This window comes from Poeciliopsis prolifica, unplaced genomic scaffold (genome assembly GCF_027474105.1).
Source record: "Poeciliopsis prolifica strain line A6 unplaced genomic scaffold, Auburn_PproV2 SCAFFOLD018, whole genome shotgun sequence".
Taxonomy (NCBI): Eukaryota; Metazoa; Chordata; class Actinopteri; order Cyprinodontiformes; family Poeciliidae; genus Poeciliopsis; species Poeciliopsis prolifica.
Genome location: NW_026562393.1, coordinates 8,816,183 through 8,829,215, shown reverse-complemented (window position 1 = coordinate 8,829,215; position 13,033 = coordinate 8,816,183). Strand labels below are relative to the sequence as shown.

The 13,033-nt window shown below is 37.5% G+C and overlaps 1 protein-coding gene across 3 annotated transcripts in view; it reads left to right on the top strand.

The window, feature by feature from the left end:
* Positions 1–2,215: 2,215 nt before the first annotated feature.
* LOC129367956 (A disintegrin and metalloproteinase with thrombospondin motifs 14) overlaps positions 2,216–13,033 on the top strand; it is a 48,343-nt gene continuing 37,525 nt past the window's right edge. For 2 of the 3 annotated variants that reach the window (XM_055042677.1, XM_055042675.1), the window contains exons 1-2: positions 2,624–2,763; positions 3,007–3,422. In XM_055042677.1, coding sequence (XP_054898652.1) covers positions 2,685–2,763; positions 3,007–3,422 — 495 coding nt within the window. In that variant the 5' untranslated portion in view covers positions 2,624–2,684. Of the gene's footprint in view, positions 2,764–3,006; positions 3,423–13,033 lie in introns of all 3 variants that reach the window. The other variant, XM_055042678.1, reaches the window with a different exon arrangement.

The following is a 13,033-nucleotide window of genomic DNA, read 5'->3' as shown; positions in this document are numbered from 1 at the left end:
TAGCATATTTTCACAGCTCGCTGGCATGGCTAGACAGAATTACAGCACATGCTAAGGCATCCAGAGTTTGCATAGATTCCCTCTGTACTGCAACTTCTCCCTGTGGCTGAAAACACTTGGAAAAAGTTTAAGTCTTTACAGCTATGGATCAGTTATTCAGGGTTTTGGAGGAGAGACCAACCAGACAGAATGTTTTTGTTCTATTTCTTATTCGCTGATTCACAATTCTAAAGGAATTTCTGAATATCTCAGTGAATTTTTCTGTTGAAAAACTTGCCATATAGGTTCAGTTCAAGTTAAAAGTGCACCAATGTTTCACTCTTATGTTATAAAGGACAGAGTGTTCTGTTGTAGAAAATTGTACTTGTGTGTGGACGTAACCACAGGCTGTGAGTGGAGCTATTCATTTCTGAAGGGGAAAAAACAGGGCTTCTAACTGAATACTATGCTATATTGTGGAATGTGTTCCTGGCTTTTAGACACACATGAAGAAAGAAAAAAAACTTCTAAACATTATGGATGGAAAAACAGCATAAAGCATCTCACAAGGCAGTTAATGGTTTCCATCTCCTAATACTGTGGTTAGTTTCCACTGCTTATTAATGCACAGCTCTGGATCACCATCCAATCCTCTCTCAGTTGCCCCAAGGGGATGACTACAGAATATCCCCCCTCCCAACACCTGCCAAACGTTGACCATCCTGGAAGCTTTGAGCCAATTAACCAAACACTGAGAGCATTACAGGCTGCGAGCTCTTCTCTGAAGGCCAGACACACTCGAGGAACAGAAAGAAGGGGGATGGGGAGCTTGGTGTCCAGTCTAGACACCCTAATTTCTCAAGAAATAACCTAAAAGTCAAGACTCATTGCAGCCCCAACCCCCGCCTTCTGTCTCCCTTTGAGAAAGATTCCAGAGTTGTTGATTCAGGCTCAGTGCATTCATGTCTGAATCAGTCTGGACTCCAGCAGAGCATATATAAAAATAAAAATAAAAAATTATCTTTGTGGTCTTCACAGTACTGCCAAATATTACCAGGCTCTCATTTCAACATCAGATCTTTGGATCTGATGTTGGGCAAATTGAACATATGCTCAGAGTGACATCTGCAGGATTAGCTCAGATTACGAAACTAGAATGATTCGATTTGTTTTGCTGAAGCTAGTAAGATAATCAGTATGTCGAATCAGATAGCTTCCCTGTAGACTACCGATCCTATCTAATTCATAACTCTTTTTCTTGTTTTGAACAATAGAATCAGTCAAACTGCACAATACAGAACACATATCCTTTTTCCCCACGGACATTTTTTCAATTAAAAGACAAAAACTAATAATTAGAAAATAAAATTTGGGAAAACATTTCAAATGTTCTATTATCACAAAACTCGCTTATTTATCAGATAGAATATAGTCATCAGAGTGATTATTTATGAAATGTAATTTTATATTTCATCATATTAAAAAGTGAGTGTGTTTTATTCATACAAAAAAGTCAAGGGAATGTGGAAACTACAGTCTGTGCAATCAATGTATTACAAGGACACACATTTTGTCCCTTTCAGATGACTTGATGCAAAAAATACAAAGTTTGCAAATGATAATTTATTTTGTTAGAGGGCAAATTCTGAGTGAACTTATTTTTCCCAAACTTTTTTTTTTTTCTGAGCTGCAGTTTTTAACCTTTGCGTTTATTGTAAATGTTCGTCCGTGGCTTTGTAGCGTTTTGTCGTCACCGGTGCCTCAGTGTAAGGTGAAGGAATGTTGTTCCCAGATTTATTGCCATGTGATCACTAACATATGTTTGTGGACTAATGTAAACACGCTCTCTATGAGTTATTACCTTGCGTCTGGCGTCTGGACGAGCTTTTTTCGGCATTTTACTGAAGGAAAAGTAGTCCAAATTCCGTGTCTGAACATCAGCTGTGTCTCTGGCTGATTTTTTTCCCTCTCTCCCAGCATAATACGATTATATAACGTACTATTGCCTTTATGAGCTAGGGGGAAAAACGCGTGTCTCAATATGTGGCTGTGTTCAAGGGAGAATGCTCTCCCAGTGGTTGCAGTTTAGCAGTTGTGCGTTCCGGAGCCGCACCATCGGTGCGTAATTGTGCACGACTGGACGGCAGATGTTCCACCACTGGGACACTCTGTCTCTGCATCTCAACTCTACCTATTTTTTTTCTCCACCTCTTTCTCTCTCAGCGTAGGCGTGTGTTAACTCGGTGCTGTTACTGCTGAAAAAAAAAAGTTTTGAAAGAGAGGAGGAAAGAAAAGGGGAGAGGGGAAAAAGTGGGCAACAACTTCCAACCGTCCCGGTTCTTATACCGGAGAGATTGTCGTCATCAGCAGCACCCCCAGATATCTCTCCCCCACCTTCCCCCCCTCCCCCGGCTCGGTTCCCTAAATGGACGCGGCAGTTTCGGTGTGTGCAGTTCAGCGAGGGCCAACACACTGGAAGCAGCTTCAGTTTGGCGTGTAGACGGGGGAGGACGCTGAGAAATGCCCGGCTGCCTCGCTGGAGCTCAGCTCTGAGCACTTTTGCTTTTGCGTCTTGGCTCTTTTTCATTGGAGGTGGAGAGGAACTCTACTCACAAAGTTTACTACAGAAAGGAAAAGTAAAAAAAAAAAAAAAAAAAAAAAAAGAAAGAAAAAAAAGTGGCAGCTCTCACACTTTAGCCCTCGCTATGGATTGTTTATATTTATTGATGTGCTTTTCACTTTGTCAAGTATGTATGGACCATATTCTGGCTGCGGAATCAGAGGGTGAGTCTTCATTTTCACTTTGTTATTGCATTTTTTTAAATGAAAAATGTATGCAAAACCCTAAAAACTAAAAAAAGACACATTATATTGAAAATGAACAGAAGTATTGTTGAATTTTCCACTGAATGCTCTCCAGTTGGGATTCCATTCCTAAATAAGCACTTCTTATTTGACCTTTGTATTATTATTTTTTTCCATGCCACATTTTATGTGATTCTTATTTGACACCATTTGTCTCATCAGAAAAACTCTCTGGAAAGTTAAGTGAATATGGTCTTATGGTGCCATTCAGCACAGACTCCCAGGGCCAGTACATTTCTCACGTGGTTTCTGCTGGAAGTGGAAGTAAAAGTGAGGCTGCTGATGAGAATCTCTCAGCTCCTGGCAGCAGAAGAAGAATGGCCCGCAGTGCCCCCCAGACGCCCTCAGTCACCTCTAGTACGGGTCAGCACTTGTTTTTCAATGTCACCTTGTTTGGGAAAGAGCTCCACCTTCGCCTGAAGGCCAACAGGAGGCTGGTGGCGCCGGGAGCTTTCGTGGAATGGCAGGAGGACTTTAAGGAAAAGACCAAGGAGCGCATCCATCGGGACTGTGTCTTCACCGGTGATGTGACCGACATGCCAGAGGCCTCTGTGGCCATCAGCAACTGTGATGGACTGGTAAGTGTGAACCTACCAGTGAGGCTAAATACAAATTCATACTGAAAAAAATCCCTCATAATGTTGCAGAACATTGATTTTCTGAACTTCTATATGCTTTATGGCTTCTTAAAACGCATCAATTAGATGGATTTTCAGCTTTTCTGTAGATTAGTGATGAACAGAAGTTATCTTAGATCCAGTAGGCAGCAGTCAGAATGATGTCACTGTTAATAATCATGAAAGATATTCATTGTTGAATTGAGAAAAGTTCTTATGATTCATTCACACAATAACTTATATAAAAACCTATCAATGTAGTGTCGATGTAAAGGTTTTCCATGTGTTTAGATGGCCATATTGTAGTGCAGTGATCAATAGAAAATCTGAAATGAAACAGGATGTTGGTCATGTGATTTTTGTTTGGCCATATGATCGTAACGGTGATACAGCGCAGGATTGTGAGGAGTTTAACTGAAGCAGAGAAGAAACAGTGTTGAACAGATAGTATAATATATATCATTAAATATCAGTTAATGGCCATGGCAGCAAAATTAATGTCAATATTGATATCAATATTGGTCAAGTTTTTATCTTTGTACATTGTATATTCTATTCATAAAGTCACAGTTTGCACACCATGAAAATATTCAGGCTGCTGAATGAAATATTACTGACATGCCTGATCTGATGTCTGAAACCAATTTAGCTTAATAGCTCCAATCTCAAAACTTTCATATCTGTTCGTGTGAACAGCGCTTTTTAAATCTGTTGTTAATATTCACTCTTAGGAAAAAGCCAATAACTGTCTTTCTGATTTTAGTTTTTTATTTTAGCTGACTAGATATGCGATTCTGTGTTCTAAGGTTCATAAATTCACAAGTATGAACTCATCAACTCCTTATCAGAATGTTTAAAGGTGTCGCTCAGGATTTTGAAGGATCCATTTGTTAAAAGGTTGTAACTCTGATTACAGCTTCATTCAGAATAAATCCACATTTATTGGTCCTGGCTAACAGGTAGTCTGAGAGTGGCCAAGATAAAAGTGAACTTCTGCCATTTAAAAACAAATACAGTCTGAAAAATGTCGTAGTGTAGCATCAAGCTAATTTACACGGCATATGGACGAAGGAGACAATGCGCTTCAAGTGTGTGAGAAACTTGCTGACATTGGAACATGTCGAGCTTTTCTGGTCAGAGCAACCATCAAATAGGAAGGTAAGTAAAGGTTTTGCTTTGTTCACGGCTTTACTTTTATATCAAAGAGTTACAATAGCTGGATCATTTTTAATGTTCTCTTTTCAGAACAGGGCTCACAGAGGAAGATCACTGGTGGCACACTGCTTCTGTGTAAAGAAAAAAGAAGTGATGTCTCAGAGATTAGAGCTGTGTAAGGATGATAGAGGTTTGCTGTGGTCTTGGTTCCTCTTTTTTGAGCCATTAGCTTTGGGTCCACAGACAACTAATTGGGATTTATTCTAAATAAAAAGCCCAATAAAGTTGTCAGCTACAAGCTTTAGGTACATCTAAATAAATTAGAATATCTTTGAAAAGTTTGAAAAGTACGGCAGTCAAAGTAAAACTTAGGTTTAAAGTAATCTTTAGATTTGACATACAGAAATTTTGGATTGGCCAATTCAGAATCGTAACTTGGATCTGCTAGATAATCTGCGAAGGGAGTAAAAGATTATGGTGATGGAAAGGATACCATCTAACCTCAAAGACTAATCACAGCAGGTCCATTGTGAAAGTAGCAGTGGAAACATGCAAATGTAATGCCAATAAAAAATATATATATATATATCTTTTTTTTAAGAAACTCTAGGAATAAACAGATTATTTTTGCAAACAGCTCTGGTTATTATCTTTGAGATGTCCTCATAATGCAAATACAAGCCACTTAGTATTTACCGTTTTAAAAACAAACTTCAGGGCTATGAATGTTTTTATTCTTAGCTGCATATAGAATTTCTGAGCTGTCCTTTTAAATCTTTAACGCTTTGAATTTATTTGACTGTATGTTGCCAGAACAGGTGTTTGAATGTTTTTATTCTTATATTCTGTTTCCGTGGGAATTTTAGTTGCTTCTAATTGCCATCTAAACATATTTTCATTTCCTAAGAGAAGCAGAACACATTGCATCATATTGTTTTACTAAAACCTTTCACTGCATATGTTTGTAAGCTGTCAAACAAAAGCACTTCAGGTTGAAACTAGCATTGCTGGCCGAGTTGAAGAGGGAGCACATTTAGGCCTCAGCTCTCCGTCAGAGCAGCTGCAGTTGGGCACGCAATCAGCAGCTGTGTGCTGAGAAATCAATAATAACCACTTATTGAATCACGTCACAAACCCTCGCTGCTCTATAAGCTGGTAACCCAACCTGACCTTAATTGCAAATAAGGTTAAAGAAATCAAAATAATGACTAGTTCACACTGCTTTTGTTATTAGTCATTGTCATTATAGTCCTAAAAGCTAAGGGGAAAGAGACAAGTTTATTACTTTATTTAAATGTTTTCCCTTTCCTCTGAGACAAATTCTGCCTGTCTTGAATGGTAATTGCAAAAAGCATTTTTCAGTTTTAATAAACTCTTGAATGGAAAATCAGAAAACATCACAAAACACAAACTAGAGAAATCGCAAGCTGCCTTAGAGAAATGATCTCTCTCTATTGGACATATCCACCATGATTCACCAAAGGGAACAATTAACCATTAATCTGAATAATAAAAAGTCCCTTGGTTGCATCCTGAAACATCAGATATCCCCCACCCCCATCCTGCCTGTTGCCACAGTTTGATATGTCATTCTGCTCTTGCATAGCTGTTTGGTTTTCAAATGTGTGTTCGGCTGTAAGAAAACAGAGAGAGAGAAAAGCTGATCCACTGATGGACGTTTACTGCAAAACAGTCTTGTGACATTTGAACTGGCAGACTTGAGAGCAGCCAATGCTTGAGCTATCCAAAAAGCAAAACTATCTCAAAACTACTTTTGACAGAAAATTGCATGAGCCAAATCGCTGAGGAATAATAATAGATGCGCAGTTTATGTTTTTAGAAAAGTTGTGTTAGTAAAAAAGTTTCACAAATTTCAATCTCTGTTTTAAAGGCCATGTTTCATGTAAGTTAATGGAATTTAAGTTTGACCAGTTTAATTACTTCTTACTTTGGGCCGGAGATGATTCAACACAGTCAAGCGTCTCAAAAAACACATTAGAAAAACATTCATGTTAAGAGTTAATCTGTGAGTCAGATTCCAACTTCACTGTCTTCAGCCAATTGCAATAAATGGTGATATGTTCTTCCGCTGTTTATATGATGCGTCAGACATGTGGGCGGCAACAACAGAGTAAAAAGCATTGATTTAAGACTTGGTTTTAGCTCTAACATTCAGATAGCAGGATCAGAATTTGGTATAAACCACATGAAAGGATGGCTCTGTCCTGCTCACTATTAGCAGTTCAAGCTAGTGGTGGTGGTATAAGGTTATATTTACATGCATTTTGACAAGGTAGGATGAAGCAGTTTTATTGGTGCAGCACATTTTTAGAAAAAAGGGAGTTCAGAATGCTTTTTGTCCTAAAGGAGCAAAAATAAAGAAGCAAACAAGCAAAATGCATTACATTCCTTCACAAAGAGGGGAAACAAATAACAGGCAGAAAAGCAGAGTTCAAGTCACGATGTTCCAGTTATTAATCAAAGTCAGCTATACACAAATGTGTTTTTAGCCTTCATTTGAAAGAACTCTGTGTTTCAACAGTTGTGCAGTTTTTTAAGTTGTTCCAAATTAGTGGAGCATAAAAACTGGATGACAGTTCTTTGTGTTTGGTTCGGATTGGACTAGAAGACCAAACAACAGATCTTTATTTTGGTAGCAAGTCATTGAGCAATTCATAAAATAACAAAAGTATTTTAAAGTCTATTCTCTGAGCTACAGGGAACCAGTGTAAAGTCATTGAAACAGGGCTTTCCTAGTTTAAATGAGAACAGCAGCATTCAGGAGCAGCAGCAGTCTGGTTGACATTTCAGCCAGACTGTGAAGACCTTTTTGCAGAAAACAATTTGACCAAAGGTGATGACTTGAAATGGACTTTATGTGTCTCTGAAGGTTCAGATCTGAGTCCATCACAACATCCAGAAATGGGGCCTGATTGGTGGTTTCTGGCTGTAACATTGCCCTTTAGTACCAATTCTGATCCAGTCTTGAGTATTATGCCTGACTATGTCTTTATTACTCCATTATATCCATGTTGTGATTGCACCATGTCTCAAAGCTTAAACCAGCTCATGCTGGTTTCTTGAACATAACGAGATCGCTGGTAAGACTCTTAACAGTCTTACCGTGGAGACTCCAGAGGTCTTCACGTTAACTGGATCTTAATCCATCACAAGTCTTTTGGGATATACAATAATGGGGTGACATTGATGTGCAAAGGACAAATACTCACCGACTTTAAGATCCCGTCATGTCAATATCTGGAATGATATTTGAAGAATGTGTCACATGCGTTGTTGCATCTAAGCGATAAACATGGGTCAAATCTGAATTGCTATCACTCGCTATGCAATTTACTAAAGCACATCTGCTTTACTGTGTAAAGTCTGTATGCTGTCACACTCAGGGACAGCATTAATCAGTCTAATGTGTTTAATTGTTACCATAACCACTTCACTAACTTCATAGGGGGAGTTCAGCAGCTTTACAATCCTTAATATGGCTTTGTCTGCACCATCAGATCTTTAGTAACGTTGGGGATGTTGCAGAATGCAAACCAGAGAGTTTTTTATTATTCAGATTTATTGTTTCTTCACAAGCTCATCATGCATATGATGCTTGTGCTGATGGTGGTTTTAAAGGAAACCCAAAAGAGCACCCAAACCATCTGTTGTTAAATAACTTTAAATATTTCCAGACGTTAGCCTGTGAGAACTTTGTACGTTTAAAAAAAATAAAAAATTCTCAGAGTACGTATACAGACTGCTGTTAAGAATAACCCTTACACATAGCAGTTTGAAATATATCAGTTGTTTAGTAAAATCAACAAAAAAAAAAAATAAGTAGCTCAAAATCATTGAATGAAAAAGTCAATTCTAAATATGGCTAATATTAAATATAGATTAACTATAGTCAATCACATCGATTACATTGACTAATCGCAGAAGCCCTAACCTCTATTCAGTAACTGAAAAAGTGATTACTTATTCTGAAACTTTGGGGAGCACATTTATATCATCCTAGGAGCCTTAGAGCTTTACTGCTCAGTTTCTAGTTTATTTGGACACAATTTATGTTCCATCAGTACTCCACTGGGAAGTAAGACTTGTCTCTTAAAGCTTCTTATGTCCTCTCGTTGTTGTTCCATACAAGTCGGACAAACCACCTTGAGAAAAAAACTAATTAAGTCAAGCCATGCTTTCTTCACTATTGTAAAACCTGTGTATTTCGTACTATTTCCATACAGACTTCTCGACTGCTATTGTGCACTTTGGTGACTCAAGCCTGCAAGTGATGTACTAGCACATTGCTATAAAAAACCCCAAAAATCTCCCCATGCTTTTGGGCTGCAGCTATCCATCATCTAATCGACAAACCCCTGAGAGACAGGCGTGTTTATTCGTCACGAACCAACTGTCCTCACATGTGTGAAGGAATTGTAAAAAAAAAAAGTTGATACATTATATTTTAAAGGCTGAAGTTACGATGCTTCCACAAAATCTCAATTTCATACATAGAACCGATTTCACTACATGACAAATTGCTAGCTCCCTTTTGTATAAATGTTGTGGCAAAAGTCCCAGAACACATAAATATGAGTTACAAGTACAAACTGTTGGAGATAAAGGGGAAAAAAAGAACTGCCAGCTCTCCTGTTCAAATATTTCTGAGCAGCCATATTGGTCATGAGAAGGCAATAAATCATAGTTTGTTAATAAGAGGCCATAATTAAACCCACATATTGCAGCTTTGATAGCCTCAGCAGAAACAACATCCATCAAGATCATCATAATTGATCAATTATGTGTTTAATGAGAACTCCAGCGCAGCAGCAGTAAAAGAAAAATATTTCAACACCAAAAATAATCGTTTAAGGATCTTTGTGTACTCACCTTGATGAGCTAATTGGTTAAATTAGACTCCTCAAGATGAGTTACTCAATGATTGTTAATTAATGAAGCAACCTTTTATTAACTAGAGAAAGAAACTTTTAATAACAATGCTGTTCAGTTTTAAATGCCATGGCCTTTCTAATTCCTATTAAAGAAACATTATAATATCAGCAATAAGAGTTTTATGCACATCTTTTTTCACCCACCATATAAAAATTGAGAGATATGAATAGTTAGTTTCCTTGAAGCATTTGTCTAGACAGGTGTATCAAGACACATGCTACCATTTGTTTCCTTATTTAGAAATCATTTGCACTCCTGATTCAGTTGTATCTCCTGCTATGAGGTATGTCTATAATGTTTATGGGAAGAAATCTGAAGAGCCATCTGACTGAAGACTGTTGGTGTGTGACAGCATCATGTCTGTCATGATTGCTCAATATCTATTCAGCAGTAATATTTCATAGTAACATGACCTGAGTTACACCAGAAGTTATTGCCACTTCTCTTTAAATCTCTATCTGACCGGATGTTTTGAAAGCTGAGCAGAGAGATATTGGAGTTGGGGATATTATCCTCGCCCAGTAGGATCAATGGAATAGGATCAATGGAATAGATGGTTCGAATTTCCTCCTTCTCTCTCTGCTCTCCAACCTTCTCAGCTCCTCTGAGATTTGGGGTGGTAGTTCAGGTGTTATTTGAGCTTTTGAGATTCTAATCATCTGCTCCTGGTTGTAAAGAACAATACCTTGTTATCATGGTGATCCATAACAACTGTTTGAAAGTAAAAACAACAACAAAAGAACAAAGTTTACCAAAAAAAAAGAAATGTGGCTGAGATTTATTTCTTTTATTTGAGACAGTGTGCGCTGTTAGGACTCTAAAGACACACTGACAGAGATGAACGTTGGGGCGGCTATCACCACGTTTTACTTGTGATTTATGTGAGCACTTGCTTTTTTAAAGGCGCTGTCAGACTCTTAGGAATATTGTCCATGTGATTCCTTGAATCAAAGCCAACTTAAATAGAGACCTGTCGGAGCAAGCAGGGTGGGTGCTTTGGGAGCTTTTGAATCTACACAGACAGCCTGACATGTAATGCTTGATGTGGAAAGCGCTCAAAAGATGATGTGTGATGAAAGGACAGAATGAAAGGCATAAAAAAAAAGTACATCACGCATTAGAGTCAGAATATGCGGGCCAGATCTTTGACACACATGGTGTGTTTTGTCGTACTGCCAGCATGAACTCTTCAAAAGTGGATGAATCAAGATCAGAGTAGATTCATATCAGGGATTTGTTTTTCTTACCGTATCATGTGCGTTTATTAAAGCAAAGCATGGAGCAGTATGGGACAGTTTTATATATATATAAAACCAGAAATAATAATTCTTTATTTGGATTTTATGTGGCAAGCCAATTCAGAGACTGGAATGTGAATGGAATTTGAAAATTAAAAACTACATTTGTGTTCCAAACAATGTTCTTATCAAATATGACCAGCTTCACTGTGCCTACCACCACCATGTTTTACAGTGGTGTTCTTCATGGAGCTGTTTGTTTCTTAATACTTTTTAGCAAACCCCCAAAGCTTTGACAGAACCGCAGGATTTTTAGTGAGACTAAATTAGACTTCGTAGGATGGTGTTTATCAATGTGTTTACTTCTGAAGTAATTAGTTGCACTGGATTTTTTTTTCAGGGATTTGTAATATTCTAAAACAATGCATAGTCTTCTTTTCCAATTGTGTCAGATTTTTACATAAACCCAAAAAATGCATTTCAGTGCTTGGTTATAACTGGATGAAATCTGAAAAAATGATCAGGTTTCAAGTTATTTCATGACTTTGAGCAACACATCAGCCTCATTTGATCCTTTGCCCTAAACCTGACAGTGCAACATTATTGGCATTCTTATCTTATGAAATTACACTATAAATCATTGATGAATCTTTGTTTCCAAAGCACCACTGTTTTGTTGGCTGATCAATCAATCGATCAATCAATTAAATTTTATTTGTATAGCACATTTCAGCTACAAGGCATTTCAAAGTGCTTTACATCATAAACACAAAAACACAGTCATGCAACATAGAATAAAATACCAAGTGTTTTTTTTTTTCTTCCCCTTTTCTTTTTGTCACGGAATTTAAGTGCCTGTTATCGCCGGACTCCGCCGTCCGTTTAACCACGGGTATTCGTCGGGCCCGGTTGCCCACAACAGGAAAAAAAAATTACATACATATCCACAAATACAAATCCATACGTATTACATTTCAAATACAATTCTAAACAGGTGGGTTTTTAGTTGAGATTTAAAGGAAGTCAGGGTTTCCGCTGTTTTACAGTTTTCTGGAAGTTTGTTCCAAATTTTTGGTGCATAGATGCTGAAAGCTGCTTCTCCTCTCTTGGTTCTGATGATCCAACAACCAATCTGTACTCATAGTTTATTGTTTGACCTCCTCAAAGTTTGTGATATCCACCTGTGAAAATGTCCCCTTCTCTATGGCAACAGCTGGCGCGCTACTGTTGTGGAATGATGGCTATGATAATACCGGTGTTGCTCATGTGTTGAGAATTAGCCTAGATGACAGATGGGTAGAATTACACGTGTGATGGATGTAACACGAGTGCCTTACACACCCTGTCACTGGATGAGGAGCGCTATTTCTGTGTCTATCGGTCCAAAAGTCACAGAGGCACCTAGCAACAGTCAAAGTGAGACAGCCCGCTCTTTTTCAGGTGTTAGTAAAAGAGTTTCAGTTTCCATGTATTGTTCATGGAAATAGATGAAGACTGTTATACCCATGACTTCATGTTTTCTAGGATTATTGTTGCCTTCCAACACCCTTCTGGTATGTAGGCAGTCTCTAAATAAAGACCTACACATGTGATCTCCAGCCAAAAATGTGACATGTTTCATATCACTCTCATCTTTCACTGCAGAATATACAGTATGTGTTTGTATTTAAATGTTCCCTAGAAATATGATGCATCATCCACACTTATTAAAAATAACTTCATTTCTCAGTGAGTTAAAATGCTCAAATTAAAACTGAGATTATGTTGCAATAATATATATATATATATATATATATATATATATATATATATATATATATATATATATATATATATATATATATATATATATATATATATATATCACAGCAAAACATTTACTTGATTAACTGATTGTAGTTCAGTAACCTAGTTGTTGCTTTGGTAGAACATGGTTTCTGTACAAACATACAAACGGGTCAAATTTAGTCAAAGAAGTTCCTATGTCTCATGCTGTTCCGATTAGTTTTAGAAGTGTATTTTTAAAAGCTCTGTTTCTTGTTTGCAAACTGATTTGTTTCCTTGTGCAGCTTGCTGGTTGATTGAGCTATCCACTTGATGTTAAATTGGTGTGATTAATACATGCAGATTGGTGTTGTGATTATAACGCCTCTTTTTTATTCATGATTCTCTTCTTGATCAGTCATATCTGTGAGCATTATGAGATGTAAAGGATAAAATGGAACT